The 24,517-nt window shown below is 33.3% G+C and overlaps 1 protein-coding gene across 4 annotated transcripts in view; it reads left to right on the top strand.

Annotated features, from left to right (window-relative positions):
* Positions 1–24,517, top strand: part of Tinag (tubulointerstitial nephritis antigen) — a 73,019-nt gene that overhangs the window by 4,242 nt on the left and 44,260 nt on the right. For 3 of the 4 annotated variants that reach the window (XM_078019860.1, XM_005318548.2, XM_078019858.1), the window contains exons 2-5: positions 8,495–8,558; positions 9,254–9,343; positions 14,281–14,395; positions 23,277–23,400. In XM_078019860.1, coding sequence (XP_077875986.1) covers positions 8,495–8,558; positions 9,254–9,343; positions 14,281–14,395; positions 23,277–23,400 — 393 coding nt within the window. Of the gene's footprint in view, positions 1–8,494; positions 8,559–9,253; positions 9,344–14,276; positions 14,396–23,276; positions 23,401–24,517 lie in introns of all 4 variants that reach the window. The other variant, XM_078019859.1, reaches the window with a different exon arrangement.

Raw genomic sequence — 24,517 nt, 5'->3', positions numbered from 1 at the left:
GCATAAAAATGTATTAATGGGGTGACATGATGTTTTCATGCATGCATATATTGTAGAATGCTTAAATCAAGTTAAACATATTTATCTCCTCAAATATTTATCATTTCTTTTTGGCAAAAGCTTTCAACATGCTTTCTTCCACCTTTTTGCAATCCACATTCTCTATGGACATTCCGTGTTGCAACATTGAAATTCTTGCTCCTATCTAAGTGAAACTTAGTGCCCATTGATCAACTTTTTCTCATTTTCCACCCCCCTCTATTCTCTGAAACTTCTGGTAAGCACAAGAATTTAAAACTTTATATGAAGACAACTGAACTCTATCATCTTAGTCTTAAAAATACATCTCATCCAAGAGTGTAGAATATCTCTTCCCTTATTCTTATCATTAAAATGTCTTTAAATGGAATTAAATTTTTTTCTCCTTAGTGGCCTTAACTGTTCCATTAGTTTTGGATCATTTTAAGATTTGTTTTGAATTATATAGTTTAACAAATATATATTATAAATTGGTTATTGCTATTGTAGATAAATACCACTTATTCATGAAAGGTCATATACTATCTGGAAAACTTTCTCAATTCTCTTATTAGAAATATTAATACATTTCATTGTCACAGTACATATTTTCATATCAAAATCCTAAAATAAACAGTATGCATAATGACAAGTTTGCTTATGTGTTTCCTTTAAAATTAAGAACAAAATATCGATGTTAACTATCTTTGCTACTGTTTAACAAGAAGGTCCTTGTTAATACTTTAAGAAAAAAAATGATATAATATAATCTGAAGGAAAGAGATAAAATCTCATTATTGATTCACAGATACATGGAAAATAGAACAACAGAATATAGCATAATATGTGTTAGAAGCATTTAAAATTCAGGAGTTTTCATTTTAAAATCCAAATTTCTAGTCCCTTTTGAAATGTTGCTAGATGTGACAATTATGGACCTATTGTCATGCATGACAGCCATCAGTTGGAGATGAGTTGTTGATGTCACTTTTGGTAACACATATACTTTCCATTTGGCTATTTACCCACCATTTGCTATTCCTTTTCTGGCCCACTTCTTTCATTTTCTGCCAATATCAATACATCTAAGATTTCTTTCTTTTTTTATTTATATCTGACAGCAAAATGTATTACAATTCTTATTACACATATAGAGCACAATTTTTCATATCTTTGGTTGTATACAAAGTATATTCACACCAATTTGTGTCTGAAGATACTTTGGATAATAATGATCCTTACATTCCACCATCATTATTTACCCCATGCCTCTCCCTTCCCCTCCAACCCCTCTGCCCTAGCTAGAGTTTGTCTATTCCTCTCCTGCTTCCTCTTCATATCCCACTATGAATCAGCTTCTTTATATCAAGGAAAACATTCGTATATCTGTAATTTCTGTCAGTAGAGTCTTGACTGTTATTCATTACCAGGCTTACACAAATGTACATGAAAACTGTAGATCACTACTATTTTATGTATTTTGGGTTTAAAGAGAGTGATAACTTTGAGTAATGCTCATGTGTGTTTGTTGAATTTATGTATTTTATCACATTGGTATAATCATTGAAATAATTGGTGAACTTAAATAATATGTTGTATTCTAATAATGTAATATTACATGTCATTGTATTCCATATATATGTATTTCCATGTCTTATCATCATGTTATTACTTGGGGATCATATTCTTATGTAAGAATGATTTCTATTAGTGACAGAATCAGGTTCCTTGATCAAGGTAAATTCACCTCTTAGATCACCTTGCAAATAGTAGACAATTAACAGATGTCTCTTTACCACACCTAAGTAGCATTTTTTTTTATCACCTTATTGAACCTACTATTCATCTTCCTAACTTAAAATTTATTGAGCACTTATTATGGATCGAACAACTGTTTCAAGCACCCTTCTGGTGCCTTCATTCATTATTTTCTTCTACTTTGTTGAAAAGGATTAGTTATTTTATATCAACTATATAGAAAGCTGATTAGAGGGGAAGTATGATGATTTAATTATTGTGCACTAATTACAGTGCCATGAGATGGGAGAATTTTAGTAAACATTGATTGATTTGGATTGAATTGATATCTAGAGTATTTTTATTTTCTGAAGTTCAGTGTTTGCTAAGTTAATACACAGATGATTTACAAATAATAAATAAATAATTTATTTCTATGTAATTTTAAAGAATATTTTCAAAAGTATGATTTTATTTTCATACAAGAAGTAGTGTTAAAATATATTTGTAAAGTATTGTTTACCCATTGGTCAATACTTACCATCATTTGGAATTTGGCATCTTTACAAGAATAATTTATATTTAAATTAGTTATGTATCTATCATTAAATTAAGCATTGGGGGAGATAAGAAAAGAGTATTATAAAGCCTGGGATTTTGAGAAACATATTCTTTATGTGGATAAGAAAATTTAGGTATGTGAAACAATTAGATATCATTGAAATTTAGTAACAATCAAATGTCCCATTTGTGTTCATTGTGGATGATAATATAATCCAACAATCTCCCCTGGGAAGTAGAGTATAGTAAAATAGTTAGTACTTAATAAATACCATGTACTAGAGAAGATTATATCAGATTGCTGACAACATTAATTAACATACATATTTTAACACATGAGGTTGTTTTAGTCTGGACTTTTCATGTCATTGAAGCACCAGGCTCCATTGAGCTTTCTTTTCCCACACAGCACTACAACATGGCCCCCATGTTGTGTGGTTCCTCGTACTCCATACATCACAGTTAAGTCCCAGTAGATGAAACTGAGAAGGAGGGTGTGGTCCCCACATTATAAGGAGTATTCTAGAGCACAGAAGAACATCTCCATTTCCTATCTCTTTTGACAGAATGTAGTGACATGGCCATGCCAACTATCAAGAGAGGCTGGATACCAAAGCTAGTTTTATTTTGCTGTGTGGCAATGTGCCTCCCTACAATGGGGTTCTGCTACAGGATTAAAAATAGTAAAGAATGATAATGAGAACAACCACAGCAGGCTGTGTGCCAAATTAAGAATGTATTGTTCTCTAAAAACAATGGCTATCTAGATGATTGCATTTTAACTTAAATGATTATTTCAATTTTTAATATCTTTTTTATTTATTGCCCCTTTGAGCTGGTATTCTCACTATGTGGCTCAGGCCAGACTGAAGCTCTTAAGCTCAAGTGATCCTCCTACCTCAGCCTCCTGAGTAGCTACCATACCTGGCTTCAATCTGGAGTCTTGGCATCATTGTACAAGCTGTAGTGCTTTTGATGTACTAAAATATATTTAGGCTTTTCTTAAGGCATATGGTCCATTCAGAAGAGCAGTTAGCACTTCTTCAACATCCAATTTTGCTTAAGAGCTAGAATTTTGTGAAGATTGCAATTTAGGTTCACATTTTAGGTAGAACTTATGTATCAGGTAAAGTTCTTGCTCCATTCATTACAGAGGTAAGCAATTAATCATTTTATTTAGAGGTAAAAAGTTCACATGAGACTATAATTGACTCTCACGAAGGCAATTTTTCCTTTTGTTTTATCATGCTTTGAGAAGTAATTAGTTGGAAAGAAAAAGAATACTACACAAAACTGAAAGAAAAGTGTAAAATTAAAATAAAAGACAGAGGTATATTATTTATACAGTTTTTCCTGCAATTTATGAAGAACTGTTCTCTGAGATGCTATGTTGATCATTTAAAATCCATTAGAGATTATTTTCAGTGATTTTCTTAGGTACTACTTTCTTATTATTTTTCTTATGCATGCCCTAAGAACTCTTTAAGTCAACAAGTTCAAACTATACATTTTCTTAAGGATTAAAAAATAAATGTATCAATTCTCTATAGCTGAAAGTAGAACAAACATATCAATAAATATCTTACTTCTGTGTTTGTCACCCATATCTGATGGTAGTTTCCAGTAATTGAATATTCAAATGCCAGACAGAAAACCTGTGATAGAATTTAAAACAGAGACAGAGGAGACATTCTAGGCATAACCTTTTGGAGTAGCAGATCTTAAGAAAATAGCTGGTGTACCATCTGTCACCAACAGACCTAAGCTAATTTGATGATGTGCAGTTCTGTGTTTGTGTAGGTGATAAAAAGAATGTAAGCTGGTGACACATTTGATTCACTCCTTTGCAACATCCTTAAGCATATTATAATGAAGTTAAATCACAGTTCAAAATCTGCTACACATATTGACCGTTGCAAAAATACACTTTGGTAAAGAGAAATATCTAATTCATAGATCCTCTGTAAGCTCCATGAAAACTCCACTTTTTCTCCTTTTAGGTGTTCCCACATCTATATTGCATGAAAAAAATGTCTTGGAGATACCTGTAATATTATGACAGAGATAAGACTGTTACCTCATGGTGGGTATCAGGGAAGGAGAAATTCTTCTTCTTAGTGGCTGACACAGGACACTGCACAAGATCAATTCATAGGCACCAGGACTAAAGGTTCAAGACTTTGACCTTGACCTTAAGATATATATATATATATATATATATATATTAAAACTGTGTGCACAAAGATGGACTATGGTATAATTATTTAACTAATCCACGTAAATGAATATTATCCATTTAACCAATGAGAGCCGATTACTTAACTGTTATGCTGATTAACAAGCCCACTGATTTTTGCCAATGAGAGCCCTTTTCCGACATTCATTAACTAACTGTAGTGCTGATGAAAATAAGGATAATGGAAGCTCTTGCAGCAGCTACCCTGAAGGCTGGCCTTTCAGAATGAATGCCACTGACCACCTGTGGGGTGTGCACTTCTGATTAGGGCAAGTGACTGCTTCCCTACAATGCAGTTTAGACCAGCAAAGATAATTATAGCACACTCTGATGAAGTATTTCAAAATATATTGTACCACCATGTTATCATCTTTCCTCAAACCTACAAGACCAACGACCAACTATTTCACTCTCCAAATATTAATTTACCTAATTTTGTCTTAAAGGCTTTTAAAGTTGCAAAACTCCTTCAATTTCAATAGTCATTAGTTTAATATTTTGTCTCACTTTTCAGTCAAGATGCTATGTGTGCAATCAGTGTGACTAACTCACTCTGAAGATGCTTCATATATATTTTACTGAAAAAAATAAATCTATCAGACTGGAATTCTCTCAACCCACCGTTTAGTTTTCAACCTACCTCCTTCCATCCCAGTTGCTGCTTATAGTGAACTGATCTCCCCTCTTGGGCTCTGAATCCCATCTTCTCTAGTCTTCTCAAGTTTATCACTTATAATTCTCCCTAGGTCTCTGTACCTCTCTCTCTCTCTCTCTCTCTCTCTCTCTCTCTCTCTCTCTCTCTCTCTCTCTCACACACACACACACACACACACACACACACACACACACACACACACACACCTTCTTTCCTTTCTATATAAACTTTTTTCCCTTTTCTATGGCCATCCCATTTCCTATTTCCTTCAGCCCTTTAATGGGAATATCTGAAAGTTTGCTTCCTTACTTCGTAGCCTCTTATGAACTTATTCCTACAGCATGCCACTCTCAGTTACTCTACTGAAACCTCTCTTGGTGGGGTTATTGACAAACTAGATATAATTAAATGCAATAATCAGATGTCCGTTTTCTTGTTCTTGATGTCTCATCAGTACTAAACAGAGATGACCATATTGCTTGTGTGAAATACTTCCTTCTCCTGGTTTCCATGACACCATCTTCTCATGAATTTGATACTTGTGCACAGTCTTTCCTGGTTTCTTCTTCTGAGTGTCTGTCAGCTACAGTGTTTTGAGCTCAGTCCTAGAGAACCTTTCCTTTCCTGTATTTACTTCCTCCAATAGACACTGACTCAGTCCCAGATTTTAGTATCCATCAAGTTCATGCTCAGTTATGTCTTACCTCTGTACTTCTAACAACTACTGTCAACTTGACACTTCCATTAAGATATCTAACTTAGATTTAATCTAAGTCTAAAATACCCAAAGTAGAACTCTGGATTTCCTCTCACAAGACTTCATTTTTTTCAGTAATAACTTCACAGTCCTTCTATTGCTCAAGCCAAAATCCTAATGAAGCATCTTAATTCGTCTTTTTCCTCGTTCCCCAAGATCAATCCATGAGTGAGTTCCATTTGCTTTTACTCCAAATTATATTCATCAATTTCTTTCTCTCCTTACTGTTGTCATGGTAACCCTTCATTCTTCTAGGAAACCCCATCCCAGCCAGCACAATGGGAGTGAATAGGGCAAGTTCATCACTTATAATTCTCCCTAGATGTCTCTCTCTCTCTCTCTCTCTCTCAAGCGTGTGCATGCACGCACACACACACACACACACACACACACACGGTAAAATTTGACTTTATTCTAAATTTGATGAGAAACAACTTGAGGATTTTAAGCAGGAGGTAACATGATATGAACTTTAAAACATTCTTCTCAGTCTGTAGGGGGAATGAGAAGCACACTGAGAAGGAGTATAGCAAAGGATGGAGAGGACCGTGTCTGTGTTGAGCAGAAGCCTGTGTCAGCAGTTTGACCAAGGTTAGAGGTAGCTGGTTATGGATTTTGTTAGAAAAACCAATACTCTGTGAGAGGAAAGTGAATGTAGTTTCTCATGGTACTTCTGGCTTGATATTAAGGAGGGATGAACAAGAAATGCTTTGGTTTACACTAGGTTTAGTGCTAATGATGTGGGGCAGACCTCTTGGTGGACTTCTTTTGACTTCCACATTATTAGCTAGAGTACAAGTCAGAGAAGGGACAGTCTTCTTCCCTTATGACTTTTGTAATTTTGGTTCCCTTTATCTATGCAACCGGTATGCCTAATACTCAAGATTCATGAGGTTATGATTAAAAATCTTAACCCCATCTTTGGCCCCATTCTCCTTTACAAATAGTTAGGGAAGTTCTTCCCTTAGATTTACACCCAAACTTCGATTGTTCTAAAATTCTTTATTGCTCCTAGGTAGTAAAAACTTCTAGAGTCTCCATATACATGGTTCCAGTTATTAAAAATATCTAATTTATTGCTTCTGTGTAGCAATTAAAATTTTAAACTTGAATGAAAAGCTAATTCTTCCCCATCACCTGAGTTTGCTGCATTAAGAAATGTGGTCTCTCTCTTTCTTCATGATTATGGAATATCAAACTCAATGGGAAAGGGCCAACAGATACAAATATGAAAGGCTTAGATTCACTAAGCAGAATATTAAAAAGTGAAATGTAATATGAGCTAAGCAGGGAGAAGTTGTAAAAAGTTTCCCATGAAAAAATTTTTTGAAAAAAAAAAAATCAAAGGAGCCAGGAGATGTAGGCTCAGGATGCTGAGGTGAGAGTATTGGGAGTTCAAAACCAGCCTCAGAAAAATCAAGGCACTGACCTGGGGTTGTAGCTCAGTGGCTGAGCCCTTGCTTCACATGCATGAGGCATTGGGTTCAATCCTCAGCACCACCTAAAAAAATAAATAAAATAAAGATATTGTGTTCATCTACAACTAATTTTTTTAATTTTAAAAATATTTTTTAAAAATCAAAGCACTGGTCTGTGAAACCTTGTCTCTAAAAAAAAAAAAATACAAAATTGGACTAGTGATGTGACTTGTGGCATAATGTGACTCATGGCATAATGTGACTCGTGGCATAGTTCCCTTGGAGAATTTTTGAAGTACTTAATTTTCACTATGATGTTATAAATAAGTCAGGGATTATTTATATGGTACATAGATTACATGTTTTTGTTAAAAACAACTGTTTTTTAAAGTTTCTTTTTCTAATTCATCAAATAATATTTTCAAAAATTATTTAACTTGTAACTGGGGTACTAGTTTCACAGCAATTTACACAGTTTTCATATGATGATGATTCACCATAGATCTCTTGAATATTCAATTCTACAAAACAGTTATCAATTAATTTCAATTAAAATTTAAGAAATATTTGGACTTTGAAGACAAATGGCTACAGTCTTACTTATTTCATAAATTTTTCTCCTGATCCAAATCCTGAAGACGAAAAAAATAGAATTTATCTTTGTAAGGTAAATTCAATGAATTTTTTTTTTGTATTTTGGGCCACACTACTAATTACTTGCTCTAGTCATATTTAATTAATTATACTCAATTATGAGACTTGAATAAATTTTAAAATAAGTACTATAAACTGATTCAAATAGTTGCACTCAAATATTTATATTGCTTACCTATTTAAACACATTATTTTTGCAGCATAGTTAGTGATTAATTCCTTGTTAATTGAGTTTTCATGCTTTATAAATCCTCTCTGTTGAACATAATACACAGTTTAAAGATAAACAAGGCCAGAAGAATTTGATTTATCAACCTTGACATGAACAAGATGTGGATTAGATTGGCACTAAATGCTTTCTCATGTTTGAAAAACTAACCACAGTCTTACATTAATTGTAATGCTAATGCATTTTATCCAGATTAGAATTTTAATTTGTTTACATGTTACATTGACAGGTTGCTTCAGAGATGGTCAACATTATGAAGAAGGATCAGTAATTAAGGAAAATTGCAACTCCTGGTAATGAATTTAAGTGACACAGAACAGAATTGTACTGTCTATGTATTTTTTTTCTTCAAATAAAAGGAAGATTTTTTGAAACAAAACATACATTTAAATACAAATAGACAAAATGAAGTATGTATACACAAAGTCATATTCCATAAGGCATCATACACTTGTAAATTTTATAGGCCTATTTATTGAATGTTGAAAATATAATCATGCATGTATCTTTTAATACCTGAGCTTGATGTTTTGTTTTTGATAATGAGTCTTGATCATACAGCAGTTTTGCATTAGGTATGCATCTTAACAACAAAAATTTTAATATACTTCAGATTTTAATATACTACAGACAAGCTGTGTTTTTAGCATGACTATATAGAAAAACATGCTACTTTAAAAGGCTTAGACTATAGAGAAAATTTCTCCATACAAGGAAATCAAATCTACTTGCCAAATGATCCTGTTTTAAAACTTTAGTATCTATGTTGCCATATCATTTATTATTTGCTGAAGCAGAGGTTAAGAGCCCATTGAGTGGTTGCTAATACCTGTTTTATGATGTATTTAGCCAATAATCAAACAGCCATATGGTTAACATTAATCATGAAATTATGTTTTATATCTTTACAATGTACAACTCTTGATTTTAATTCTGAAAAGTACTCTATAAAGGCCAGGCCACATTTGTAATTCTTGTATCTTTATAGCACATGCTCAGGACAGCAGTGGAGATGTTCCCAGCACACGTGCCTTGTTCGTCCAGAGTTAATTGAACATGTCAATAAAGGAGACTATGGGTGAGCTGAATCTTGCATTACCAGTTTCTTGGCCCTCCTAATTACTCCTCAGATCTCAAACAATTTTTTTACTTACCCCTAAAAATGGTCATTATTCAAAAGAAAGAGTGAGGAAATTGGGAATGGAGATAAAAGGTGTGTACACTTAGAATGCACAAGGTGAATAATAAATAATTAAATTAAAATTAACAAATAAAAAAGAATGGTACAATCTAGTATTGAATCATTTAGGAAAGAGAAGTGTCATGGTGTGGGTGTGGGGAGTAGAGGAAGTATTACACTGAATAAGTATATAGGCAAAATTAGGATATTGGCAATATTGATTTATCACACTCATCATTTTCTTTCTGCTGCTGTATCACCAAGCTAATCCTGTGCTCAGCTATCCTAGATAGGATACAACCTTCTTAGGACAGTATTCTATCTGGATGATACCTCATATAACAAGTTAATTTAGACAGTCTCTCTAAAGTGACTGATATTTAGCCAATTCACTTATAGCTCATTCAAAAGACAGACTGAACCACTTTTGCTAGTAATATAAAGATAGGAATGACTTACACTTAAACATTGGAAAAATTGTTTGATGCTCTTCCATAGATTAAAAATTAGGTGGCTTCACCACTTACATAGAGAGAATGAAGATGTAGGCACCAGCACAATACAGAACTGAGAGAGGGATAGGATGGCCAATACCTGTCTCAAAATTTCTCCACTACCATTGATCAAATCTCTATATATCTCTATGTATCCCTTGATAACATCTTCCACACTCTGTACAAGGCTTCATATAAAAAGATCCATTGTCCAGCTGCTATAAAAGTGAAGTCATTCTGAGATGTTTGTTTTTAAAAATAGAAATCTCATTCTCTTCTACACATAAAACACTTTGTTTCCCAGCACAATGGGGACACTGAAGTTCAATGTGCCCAAAGTATTTTCGTGGAAGACAAAATATAGAAAGTCACTTTTGTTGATATTAACATTTAAAAAAATCATTCTCAATTCTTCTCTGTGTTTGTGGTTAATATTTTAGGTGATAACTTGATTACTGTTAAGTATTTCTAGGAAAAACCAATTACGGTTTTCTGTGGCTAGGTGACATATAAATTTTCAAGGAACATGGTCTTGACAAATGAATTGAAAAGATTCCTAAGAGGATTTAAATGCTGGACCTAACTAGCACATGCTTCCAAGAAACTGTGGTAGATAAGCCCATTGTTATAGAGTACATAAGAATCCACAGTAGAAAAAAAGTTTAATTAGGAGCACAGAAGTTGAGAATTTATTGGGAATGTTGCCTTCCTTGGGAGAAGGAACTTTTTCCCCCATTATTTGTTTATTTTGAGCATGTTTTAGAGTTTTTTGTTTTTGTTTTGTTTCGTTTTTGGTACCAGAGATTGAACTCAGGGGTACTTAACCACTGAGCCACATCCCAAGCCCTATTTTGTATTTTAGTGAGAGACAGGGTCTCAATGATTTCCAAAGAGTACATGACTTAAAAAGAGTAATAAGGGAAGGATATTTGAGGAAAAGGAAACATGCACAGACCAAAAAGAAAAAGTTAAAAGAAACAAGATATGAAGAAAAGGAATAAAAGTAAAATCATTCACTGGGAAACAAAAGTGGAAAATTTCTTATATTTAAAAGAAAGTTCTAATTTTCTGCTGTTTGTTGTTCTCTGTTCAGGAAGCTCAAATTGGTTTTGTGTGAAAAAATATTATTATAATATATTATTCAATATTTATTAGTGCTTTTTAAAATAACTTATAAACAAATATAAACCTTTGCTTTAAAATATTTCTTTCCAGAATCTTGGCAGTATTTTAGATTCCAGCCTTTATTGATTCCACATAATGTCTATCAGTGCTTATTTAGTCCCCGCATTATTTTTCAAGACAATCAATTAACATTAATAAAATGTGTTCATTTGTGGCATTGATGAGGATGCAATAATTTCTGTCTTGGAGCAGTTAATTTAGCTGAGGTGCCAACATGTCAAGCTCTTGTAAAAGGATTTCTAATGATAGGGCAGAATGTAGGACCAAATCAATGGCACAAATCATAATCTGCAAATTAGTAGAATAAAGGGAGACCCACAACTGTTTTTGTTATTTGCTCGGTGCACGAAACCCTTCTGGAACTTAGCACTTTAAAAGCCACAAGCTTTTCATTTGTTCATGTCAGTAATTTGGAATGGACTCAACTGAGGCTCTTGCTGGTCTCTTCTGGGCTTGCTCATATATCTGTTGACTTCTTTGGGAATTGAGGCTGAATTCTCAAAGATGGCCTTACTTCTGTTTTTGCCTGCTGGTGCTGGTTGCCATCTGTCTCCAGCTGGCTTGCTTTGGCTTCTTCACATGAGGGCATTGTTCCAACAGGGTGTGGATGGAATCTGTGCAAGCTCTGTCTTGAAGCTTAAGCTTGACAGCTACACAACATCAATTCCATTGCTTTCTTTGGGCAAAGCAAGTGAGTAGGCCAATCCACATCTAAAGACTAGGCAAGTAGATTCTCTCTTGATGGAGAGAGCTGCAAATAATTTGTGGCCATTTTGAATCTGTCAAGTGTCTAAACTTGATTTTTTTTAATGACTTCAAAATCTAATATAGAGGATAATTTGGCCTAGATTTTGCATTTGTTTCTCAAAATCAACATATGCCAAACTGAAGGGATCAACCTTGACCTATCCTTGGTGACTGTCATCTGCCTCCATCTGGCCAACCAAAATATTTGAGGTTAGCTCAATTCCCCTTCACCTTTTTTTTTTTTTTTTAACCATGTCACCACATCCTACTAATTCCCACATACAACGTTTCTCTAGGTTCTATTTTAGTGCATTTCCTTATCACATATCATTTGAAATGACCTGATTGTCTTTCTGTGTTCAGTTTGACTAAATTCCAGTCTATTCTTTATATTTTCATAGCTATCCTTCTAAAATAAAGCCTTGATTCTGCCACTTATGTTCTTAAAAATCCTTCTGAAAAACAATTATTCTTAGCATGAATGACTGTCTAGATGTAAAGGTTTTTCACTACCACACCTTTTATACCCTTTCTAGCCACCCCCCCATCCCCTCTCATCATTTAACTTATCTGCCACTCCCTATGTGTGCAAACTAATTCCAAATCTTCATGCTTTGCTCAAGAGTTACCTCTGTTTAGAATAAATGTTCGCTTTTCTTCACATTTGGCCTCCAAATTCATTCTCATCCTTCCAGGCTAAGCATTAAATTCACTTTCTATGAAAATGTGCCAACTCCTTCAGGCAGAGTTATGTTTGAATCCTCTGTTCTGATCACATTTTGACCTACTGCTAATGAAGTTGCCATATTGAAATCATTTCTTTCTTTCTAGTCTTTGTCAGGGTACGAGCACCTCGAGGGTAGAGAAAGTTTTTCATTTTTGTGTTTCTGGTATTTACCAGATGAGATGACAGATAAGTTAAGAAGGTTCTATAAAAGCTAAATTGGATTAAGGAAAAGCGATAAGTCCAGATCAAGGAGAACAATGCAGGTTAATAGGGCCTTTAACAGTTTTTTGAAACTATATCACAGTAAAACACACATTTTATTTTGTGATCTGGTATACATACACATACAGGAACATAAAACGGTTCTTAAAAATAGGTTCGTAAAGTAGGGTTCCTCCCTTTTTGTGGGGGGCACTGTGGATTGAACTCAGGGCCACCCAACCACTGAGCCATATACTCAGCCCTATTTTTTTTTTTAATTTAGAGACAGAGTCTCACTAGGTTGCTTTGCATAAAAAGCCTCGCTTTTTGCTGAGGCTGGCTTTGAACTTGAAATCCTCCTGCCTCAGCCTCCCCAACCGCCAGTGTTACAGGCATGCACCACTGCACCCAGCTCCTCCCTATTTTTAATGAGATCTAATATTTCCTATTATTTTCCTATATTTATTTAGTTTTTGTGGCCCTGGGGATTGAATTCAGGGCCTTGTGTATGTTAGGCCAGTGTTCTACCACTGAGAGCTCTGCCATTGAGCTACCTCTCCAGCTGCCTTCTATTTTTATTTTATTTTTTAAAATGCTTATTCCTACTCACTCAATTGAGTGCTTAATGAAGTAACCCACAGATGTCTCTGGCCTGATACCTGCAAGCTGTTAGTGTAGGACAATGAAAATATACTTTACTGATTTCACAATTTTTTCCAAGGTGGATCCTGTTAGTCTCTCAAATAATTCCACAGTATCTAATATATTCAGGGGTTTTCTTATTGAAATTCCTTAGGTGGATGAAGATTTTACTTTAAAATCATAGCTATAAGGTGGTTTAAAATTTATGACTTAATGGGCCTTATGAAAGAAGAGCATTAACTTGCCAGGCACATTATTAAAACTTGAGTGGCATTTATAATCATTTGTAAGAACCTATCACATTGTACATAATTTTTATTATAAACAAAACAGGATAAAATTTATACTTGACTTAAGTAGTAAAACTATCTTGCCCTTGAGTTGTAAATGATTCAAATAAGCAATGAATAAATACTTTTAACTTTCTCATTTTTCATCTACTCTCATCTTTTAAAGAAATTTTGTTTTCAAATGTCAATATTAAATTTGGAAACAGTACATTTATTTTTCTAAGAACACAACATATATCTAGAAAGAAATCTATGTTTTTTTTACCAAACTTCACATCAGTTTATTTTATATTATTATTAGTAATTAATAGTATTAAGGACTTTACACAAATTAACTCATTTAACAAAAGGTAGACCATTTCAACATCTAATTAATTATCACAGATGTAATTTTTTAAAAAAAGCAATCATTTTGCTTGCAATTTTTCATGGCACTTCTTTTTATTATCAAATTTCTTTTCAAATCTAAATTATAAAGAAAACAGATACCTACTTAATCAGCAAGTGCATTTGAGTGTATGTGTGTATATATTTTCGTTTGTAAGGCAGATGGACAGCGCAGAACTACAGCCAATTCTGGGGAATGACTTTAGAAGAAGGTTTCAAATTTCGCCTTGGCACCTTGCCACCCAGCCCCATGCTTCTGAGCATGAATGAGATGACAGTAAGTGCTTTTCCTGATTCACATTTGTGCATGTGTTTGCATAGGGGTATTTCATATGTATGTCCAAAGCAATTCAAAGTAACTAAAATAGTGAGTTGTAAGCCTTTGAAGTTACAAAAATACAATTTCTTTATATCAATTTGAAAATATTTTCCCAAAATGATTGTTTTATCCTACAAAAGTCTCATGTGAACTTTGAAAGTTCAATTACACATCATGTCCTTTAATAATGAAGGGGTGTTGCCTATAGTTTCACAGAAAATCATATTTTTTTATGACAGGTTGTTCAGCTTGTCAGTGCTTTCTCAAGTCCTCACTCTTATTTTATTTTTAACTACAGAGTTATTCTGTGAGTTTATCTAAACTCTGTTTTGATGCCTGTTGGACTCCTCAATATCATATAAGATTGAAATAAATGCTGGCAACTTTAAACATGCTTGTTACGATGATTAACAAAACCTTCAAAATCTTCAAAATTTCCATTAAGAAAATACCTTCACTTGTGCAGAGTGACCTGGAAAACTTCTTTGTAAAATTGCCTGGGTGTCCAAGAGACTTACACTTTGTACTTTGTATTGGTTTTTGTTTTCCTTTGTAAGATGTATTATTATCTGCTAATGGAGAAGCTGCATAAAGAAATTTCTATTTCTCTAGGTAAACTTCTCACTCAGAGAGCTGCAGCTTTCCACCCCAGTGTGTGGTGTTACCCATTACATGCACTTTCTAGTTGAGATGTTGATTCTGTGCAACGCTGTCACTGATGCCCAGGGCGGGGTGGGACTTCAGGCCACTGAGTGCAGCTTCTCTAGTCTGCAATGAAGAAATCAGGCTCTGGCTGCCAAGATGCTCTCAGCACCTGGAGACAGCAGGGTTTTTGTTTGCAGCTGGATGAGTTGTAAACCCACTGGTGACTCATTAAACATTTCACCTGAACTTAATTTCACTGAATTTACAGAGCTTTGATCACCTGAATTATTGTTCCAATTCAAATTCTAGTAGCAAGATCTGTTAAATTATAATTAATCTCAGAGAAGATAATAATAACTGACTTTTACTGAGTGGTGTGTTAAGCTCTTTTATTCTTTATCTCATTTAATTTCCTCAGCCGCTTGATGTCATCAGTACTAATCATTACGCACATTTTAAAGACAAGCAAATTAAGATGTAGAGAGGTTAAGTCACAATGATGGTCAGAGAGGCTAAGAGCCATCACAGAATTAAATTGCAGATCCAGGACATCTACAAGGATCTGTTCCCCAAAATAGTCCTTAGCATTCCAGTAGAGTCAGTTAGCTTTGGCCAATTCAGATTCAAAGCAGCAAAAGAAAAAAGCCTTTTAACCTCCTAACCAGAGATAATTTTCTGAAATGATCAGTTTAAAGATATTTTTGGACCTTTGCTACAATCAGTAAGTTAAAATCTTTGGCGTAATAGTTCAGATTCATGATCTTTCAGTGACCTAATTAAAAGATCAGTTGGAAAAGAGTCATTTTTATTATAACAGTTTTATTTTCTCTTTTTTTGTCCCCATCTGGGAAAAAAAGAAGCAGCATTGTTAAAGAAAATACTTACCCATTATAAGGTCTGTTCTTCCACTTTCTTTGTTTTGAGGGCCATGTTGGACCAAACATTTATTTAGGAGTTTCCTCAGTATTATTCATAACATTTCCCTTCTAGATTTTAATTTTTGTAGCTTGGAAGGATTTATAGTCTAGAGAAAATGAAGTATATTTCTTTCTCAAGTTGCCATTCATCGTAGCAGAAAAAAATCTAATTCTAAATCATTTATTGGCTCCTAGGGATTTATTTGCATAAAAGGTTCTGTGTTGATATATAAGTGAAAATTCTTAATGATTAATACTTTAAGAAAATTTAAAATTGTTAGTGGTATAAATTAATGCATATGGTTGCCAAGTAATTCCAGGAAAGCAATAAGGAAATTCCTGGCCTATGGGGAGTTCCATTAACTGCTAATGATGTGAGGCAAGAAAACAGCTTCTTATTTCTAGGGCATGGTGGCTTATGGACTGTTTCTGAGTGATGGAGTTGTCCTAATAACTGGTCAAATAAAATAAATTCCCAGAAATATGACAAGGTAACTTGGAGACTTTGGAGAGGCCTTTCTGGATGATAATTGCTTGGTTTAGATATGAGGTATCCTCCAAAAGCTCATCTGTGAGACAATGCAAGAATGTTCAACGGTAAGATGATTAGATTATGAGAGTTGTACCCTAATCAGTGGACTAATCTACTGATGTGGATTAAATGGCTGATAACTATTAATTAATAGACAGGTAGGGTACAGCTGGAGGAAGTAGGTCACTGAGGACATTTCTATGGTGTTTATACTCTGTCCCTGGTGAACAGAGCTTTCTCTCTTTGCTTCTTGTTTGCCATGTCCTGAGCTGCTGTCATCCACCATACCCTTTTTCCATGATGTTCTGTCTCATCTTCCACCTGGAGCTATGAAGTCATTGGATAGATTGAACCTCTGAAACCATGAGCCAAAATAAACTTGTCCTCCTCTAGTATGTGTGAGGCGCTGGGTTTGAGCCTCAGCACTGCAAAAACAAAGCTCCTTAGAGACAGTATATTCAGTGCAGCCAGTATGCTTGGTTCTCATTCTGGCTGCTCCACTTGTTGCCTCTCTCTTCCTTCATAAAATGGTGACTGTAGTATTACCTAGCTCTTAGGGTTGTATGAGTTCCATGAAATTCTGGGTGAGCAGTGCTTATCAAAGTACTTAGGATACGGTTAGGCATTATTTAGAATTAAGCATTGTTTCTCTCCCTTGTATTATTAACTTCTAGAGAAAAATAGGATTCTGAAACAGGTCAATTCTTCCAGAATTTAAGTATCCAAACCTTCATCATTTGTAGCATTTTATTTCATATAGAGAAGTGTAGGCATTGATTCATTGGTTCTGATGGAGATTACATATTTCTGATGAACCTGAAAATTTTTCTGTTATGCTCTCAGATCAAATCAAATCAATTCTGCATATGATTGTTTTCCAGACTAGCAAACAAGTACTTTTGAATTTGGAAGATAGCTTTGAAGAGCCTCCCTGTGTTGTATTTCATTATAAATATTGAAAATATTTTGAATGAAAAAAGACTATTTTCACCCAGAAATGTGGAAATTAAAAGGTTACTTTTATATGTGGCTCAGTTTAAAAAATATAATAGGGTTTTTTTTATTATTGCTGACTCCTCAGAAAGAATAATTAGGTATTATATTTAAGGTAGAATAATTAAAAATTAAGACTGGCATGATATTTTAAGCCTATAGACCTATACTATGTCATGTGACTGGTGTAGGTAAAAATATTATAATTTTTTTAAGTTAACTAGCAAAACATGTTTTCTCAGTCACTCACTATGAATGAGTTTAATTGGATAAATTAATAAAGAAACATGTTATAATTTTTCTGTGGTTTGTTAGAAATTAAGATGAAATAACTTTATAATAAATAAATATATAATATTTATATAACATATAAATATTATAAACTTTAAAAATCACCAATTTTTAGGTGAGAAATTTTTAAAAAAATCATTGAATCATTTGGATAATTTATCATTACCTAGATAACACATAGTTGATTAATTGGATTTATTTCTCTAGTCATTAGTTAAAATAGGAGAAATTTATTTATTTTTTCCTTACCTCTATGAAATATTTCAATGATGGCAAGTACTAAGACTTGAGAAATACCTTTGGAAAAATCAAATCTTTCCAAGTTTAGGTTTTGACTAATCCTAGGTTATTGAAAACAAATTTTAATTATGAATAACTGATCAAATGAATATCTTCAACTTAACTCCAAGAATATGGACCCTGTGTAAATAGAAGCCTCTACAGAAACCAAAACATTGACTACAAAAGTAAAAAATACAGTTCTGTAATTATGTATTTTACAAAACATTGGACAAAAACAACCATATTTTCCCATAAAATTGATCTTTGGCTCCCACATACATGCATATAAGGCATATGGGCTTAGAGTTCCAAAATACAGTCAGTGGCATTGGTGGAGGACATGGGCAGATTTGATAGAGTCCTTGTTTACATATATGTTCACTTAGCTCAACTCATAATCTTCTCATGTAGTTGAGAGAAAGAAAAGCCAAGGACAGAGGAGGATGACAGTTATTTTAACTGACATGGAATTAAGGATTTTAAAATTAAAAAATCATCAAAACATTTACTTATGTCTCTATCATCGAAACATTTACTTATGTCTCTCCAGTCTCTTTTCTGTTACCCCCCTTCTCAGAATGGAACCCCAAACCCTTCGTAACCTTTAGAAAAGACACATGCCACTTCACTCCTTGTTCACCTGCTCTTGTGGCAGAATGATTCTCTTGTGTCTCAAATCGGTTTTCCAGCTTTCAGTTTTGTCTTTCTATACTAGTCACAGTCAGATGAGTAGCACTGTGATATAATTGAACACGACTTGACCAACGCAGTGGGACTAAATTGATCACTGCAGGACAAATCTTCAAAAAGAAATGTGAAAATTTATTTTTTCGTCTGTATGAACAAATACCTTGGGCTGATAAAAAGTAGATTCCTGAGGTGATCTCCTGTGTTGATTTAACAGTTACCTACTCTGGCTTTCCCATGCCTGGGTCTGTCTTTTCCATATATACTGTTTCTTCCCAAAGTCTATTACACAAAACACTTGAGGCTTTGATCCAATTCATAATAGAAATGATAGGAAGTGAAAAGAAATAAAATATTTTGTATTGGAAAAAAATCATGAACATTATTTTCACTTTTTAGAGCCTCACAAAATTTGGCATTTTGTAAAAACACATTGCAGAGAAGACAAATATCTATTTAATTTCAAAAACAATTGTTCCTTAGAACTGTTTGATTAATCAGCTTCTTCATTTTTAATTACCTGTTAAAATCCCTCAGGGATAGGGTTCTAAGAAACTCATTTTAGGAAATGTGGTTCATCCATTTTCAGATATATGTGTTCTTCACTTTTTAACACCTCTGAAATTGGAATGCTTTCTTAACATTTGATCACGTGGTGGGGTCAATGAAAGATGGCATTACCCTAGTAGCTTTAATAATTCTGTGTGCTGTATTGGTCATGACTGGGCTCAGCTGTGAGGCACAGAAACTGAAAGTGACACTGACATAAACAATGCAGACATTGATATCTCACTAGCAAATCTAGAAGTGGGTTGTCCTGCAATGAAATCATACTCAATGAGGCTGAATGTTCAGACTTCTTTCTTCTTTTTGCTCCATTGCACAGGGCCTTTATTTCCAAGGTCATATGAGGGTTCAACAAAATTGCTCCATGTCCATCTCTACTGCCCAAATTCCTGCCAGTAACAAAAATCAAAATACCCAGAAAAAAACAGTGAAAGTCAAGAGCCAGTCGTCTCTTAAAGAAACTTCTTATGGCTTTTTCATAAGCCTGAAAATGGTAATAACAGCAGAGAGGTGTGGGAAACAGTCATTTTGCTCTCTTTAGAAGAGGGGCTAGGACCTGACATAGAACAATCACTGAGTATTGATATTTACAAGATCATTGAAAATTACTCTGTAATTAGAAACCAGAGAAATATCAAAGGATAAATCTTTAAATGTTAAGGCATGAAGGCAAATATCATTGAAGATGAGAGTTTCATTTAGCCACTAGCAACCAGAAAATAAGCCTTTTCTTTCTTAATATCAAATAGTTTAGAAAAAAATTCTTAATATTCATAGCCAATGACCTCAGACTGTAATCAGAACAGAATTATATTTTCTGTTGCTTTATTTGAGTCTCAGATGTCTCTGATTATCCAATAAAAGTGGGGCAAAAGTACAATTAGAGCTGGAGGGGGCAATCCACATAATGGATTGTGTGTAGGTATAGGCTCAACAGTAAGGATGTACAGAGTATATTCTGAGGTGGTTGATAAAATTGATCAGTTTGTCTCAAGCTGCTCTCTGATTGCATTCTCATTACTCCTTCAGAGATTTTACTTTAATAAGATGTGGGAGTTATTGGAGACAATTTCTCCACTGTTTATCACTGTGCTTAATTCTCATATTTGTCCATAATATCTTTAAATTCTAATTTTTAAATAAAAACATTGAAGCAAGGTAAATATTAAGTTTAACCACAAATTTGGCTAATACATACTTGAAAATATAATTAAATTATAATTGAACTTTTTTCAACGTGACAATATAAAGAATTAAAAATTCTCACATGGAAGAGTGGAAATTGTACTTAAAATTAAATTGATATTTTATTTGAAACACCAATTTTGGAATTTCTTTCACTCTTAGATGGTTCTTTTGATTCTTTTCCTTTATTAAATTATCATTTGACAAAAATACAAATTGTGTAAACTTTAAAAAAAAATCTATCATTCATTGAAACCAGAGTTCTGTTACCAGTTCCTAAAAGTTGTTATTTTGTAAGGCTAACCTTTATTTGTGAGTTATAAAAGCAATCTTATATTTTTAGAGGATTACAATATGTATGGAATAATGGAATATAAAATGTTCTCTGCATTTAGTATATTAGATTATCTGATATCATGAAAGAAAAAGAATCTCAAGATAATATGTGTCTGATCCACTTAAGTCCCAGAGGCTTATTTTTAGAAAACGCAATATTAAATGATTGGTAAAAATCTTTAAAAATTCAATATATGAACTTTATGAATTCATCTGGATTAGTGGATTCATAAATATGTTTTCAATAAAAATGTCATTTTGAGTGTTGTTTCTCTATGCCTTATTTTATTAAGAAGGATTACCCAGTCATACTTTTTATTTTTAAGGAATAAATCATAAAAGCAACAAATGCATGCTGATATAATAATTTAACTTAAAGTGCCTTCAGGGAAAATATATTTTTAAGAGATGAAATTTACCTGATATATATATATATATATATATATCCTATTATTATTATCAGATTGATTGTCTCCCATGTGCAAAGCACTGTGGTAGTCTTTGAATGTGGAAGTCACATTCTGAAGAACTTAATGCCACTGAAATGTGTATAAAGTAATAGTTATATCTTTATTGCTTCAGCAGAGCAGAAGGGATATATCCTAGGTGTTATTAAATTGGAATTCTAAAGTAATAAAATAACAACTGACGCTCCACTTATTTTTCTGGAAACTTGAGGCAGCTTCATGATAAATGGCTAAATGCACACTGATTGGTTGATAAAAAAAATGTGAAGGTATGTGTATTTCTACCCCATTTAGAAAGATACCTTGGAGACAGAGTTTTTATCTCTGAAACTACTCTACTCAGAGCAATAAATTTGTTCTCCTCCAACTTTGAAGTTCTGTGTTATTGTCCATCTAATGGCATTAGAATCCCAAATCACGTGTCTTTTTATAAAACTACTCTTTAAGTTATCATTCAGGGACTGTACTGTGATCCGATGATGTTCTTGGCACTTTATTCCATTATCTAAGTAGCAGTGTTTTTAGTAATGGATGCAAGATTTAATAACTTTCTTATCAGGTGGTAATAGTTCTCTAAATCAAAACTGAGTGCTCCTGTTACTGTTCAAATTTATAAATTATTTTGGATGGATACCTTTTAAAGAGATATGTAAATTCTAAATCTTCCTGGCTTTAGACTTAGAAGCTATTATGTACTTGTCAGAAATAATTCCTTGGAAGATATCAGATCAGTAGCATCACTTGTTCAATTTATAATCAGAAAATTTTTAAACAGGTAAAATTTTATCTTTTACAGACATTTTACTTCTGCTACAAGGTAGTATATCTCTGTATTTCTGATAAAGTAGAAAAATTATAGAAATGGAGAATGATTTTAAGAACTCTAAAACCTGCACTGCATATAGTTCCAGGAGTAAATCTTATTTAGCTTAGAGTCCTTAGCATGGCTTAGCTTTTAGAAATCAGTTACCTTATCCACAAAAAAGAGTCAACAATATTTGCTCTAATTATGCCACATAGGGCTGCTAAGAATATTTTTAAAAATAATGAATATTTAAAGACTTTGAAAAATTTTAAAATACTCTCAAAAATTTATGAGCAAGCACATGTGTGTGTGTGTGTATGTGTGTGGACATGTAACCTAAGAAGAAAATTTAATAAACAAATCCTCATTTGGTTGGATTTCTGATTTTTTTGGAAGTGAAAGTCATCACTCTCTAGTACAGTTTAGAAGAGAATATGGTATGGTGCTACAGATTTTGTTTGAGATATAAACAGAAAAAAATTTCATAACATTTAATGTGCAGTCTTGGAAAGACAACAATAAAGATTGACTCAGGCTTTTAATGTGGAATTTTTGCACATTTGGTATTACACACTTAATGTCCTTTTTAATCTCCAAAATTTTAATAAACATCAACCAGTTCATTTTGGTTTAGTTTCCCAATAACTGGTGTAGAATTGATGTGTTCCTTGGGGCTCCAAGTGTGTTAATAGGTAGTTGCTATAAGTGCATCATCTCAAAGCCAATTTCACCTCAGAATCACACTTACTCTCCAAAATGGGAGAGACAGAAAAGAAAACATTCTTTATGAGAACAAATTTAAATAACCTCATGTGGTCTTTCACATGGATGAACAAACTCTGATTCAAGATGACAGAAACTTTGGCTGAAATTTTGCACTGCATGGTAACTCAGAAAAAGCATTCTATGTATTGTTCTTGTGATTTTGTATTATAATTCCACACACTGAATTGCCATTTTTAAACACAGAGTGAAGTAAAAATTCTATATAATTATGCTTTATTCAGAAACTTGAATATACAAGAAAATCGAAAGACAATTATAAGCTTTATTAAAAGGCATGATATCTTCTTATAATGGCTGTTGGGATACATTTGAGAAAATCTGATTTATCTGACTTTCTTTACTCTAGGCTTCTTTACCTGCCAAGACAGATCTTCCAGAGTTTTTTATTGCTTCTTATAAGTGGCCTGGATGGACTCATGGGCCATTGGATCAAAAAAATTGTGCTGCATCCTGGGCATTTTCCACCGCAAGTAATAGTCATTTTAATTACTTCCTCATAAACTCCCTTTTCACTCTAGAGCCTAAGAGGGTAATTAAAAAGGTTTTTAAATTAAAATATTTAAATATTAACATATGGTCAATTAAAATAAAACCATACTCTGGCAAGAGAAAACTATCTGAGGAATATAAGTTTTAGTCTAAAAATTGATCATTAACATCTAATTTTAGATACAGAATGAATTCAAAGTTTAACAAAGTAAAGTTGCCAGAATTTGTTCAATTTTGAGGAGTTAAAGCCAGATAATAAGAAGAGTATTAAGGTTCCTCTGTACCCATAGAATTATCTGTACTTCTGATATGAATATACACACCCTCACATAATTATTACATATTTTTTAGTAAGTTCACCATATATGTATGTATAAATATGCATATATACATATATATATATAGCTATTAGACTATTCTGAAGTAAAGCTTAGAATTAAATTATCAAATATGTTTTGTCTCATCTGAAATAAAACTAATTCTGACTCTAAAGTGATATAACTAATGTTTACATAAAATTAACTTACAGTTTTATATTAATGTTGATCCAAAAATGAAAAGAATGATTCTTTTATAGCTACTTTAATAGAAGTTCATAAGTCCACTAAATAAGTTACTCAGGGTCACCCTAAGATTTTATGTCCAAAATTATCCTCAAAAAAGTACAGATTGTATTTCAGCAATTTAAAAAAAAATTGACATGATGAGAACTGGACACTATCAAAGATCTTGAGTTCTAGGCTTTATAGATAATTTCAAAAGAGTGTTCAAAAACAATTTAAAGCACTGAAAACATTACAAAGTAAATGCATAGGGTCTTGGAGCAGCGAGCTGTGAAGTAGGCTGACATCTTTGTCTATATGTCATTGCTTCATGGTATCAGTGAGTTACTCCAGAGATGCCTTTAGCAGAACTGGAATGTTGGCCATGCTCACCTCTGGAATGGCTGCATCTGTTAATTTAACATTTCTGCCCAGACCTCCTGTGTAAATGCTCTCTGGAGCTCTATTGTTTGTATTTACCAAGTTAGGGACTTTTCTAAGACCTGTTTCAGATGGGTTGGGAGAGATTTAATCATTTACATCATTTGCCCACTTA

This window comes from Ictidomys tridecemlineatus, chromosome 8 (assembly GCF_052094955.1).
Source record: "Ictidomys tridecemlineatus isolate mIctTri1 chromosome 8, mIctTri1.hap1, whole genome shotgun sequence".
Lineage (NCBI taxonomy): Eukaryota > Metazoa > Chordata > Mammalia > Rodentia > Sciuridae > Ictidomys > Ictidomys tridecemlineatus.
The sequence above is the reverse complement of the archived record's forward strand: the minus strand, read 5'-3'. Positions and strand labels throughout refer to the sequence as shown.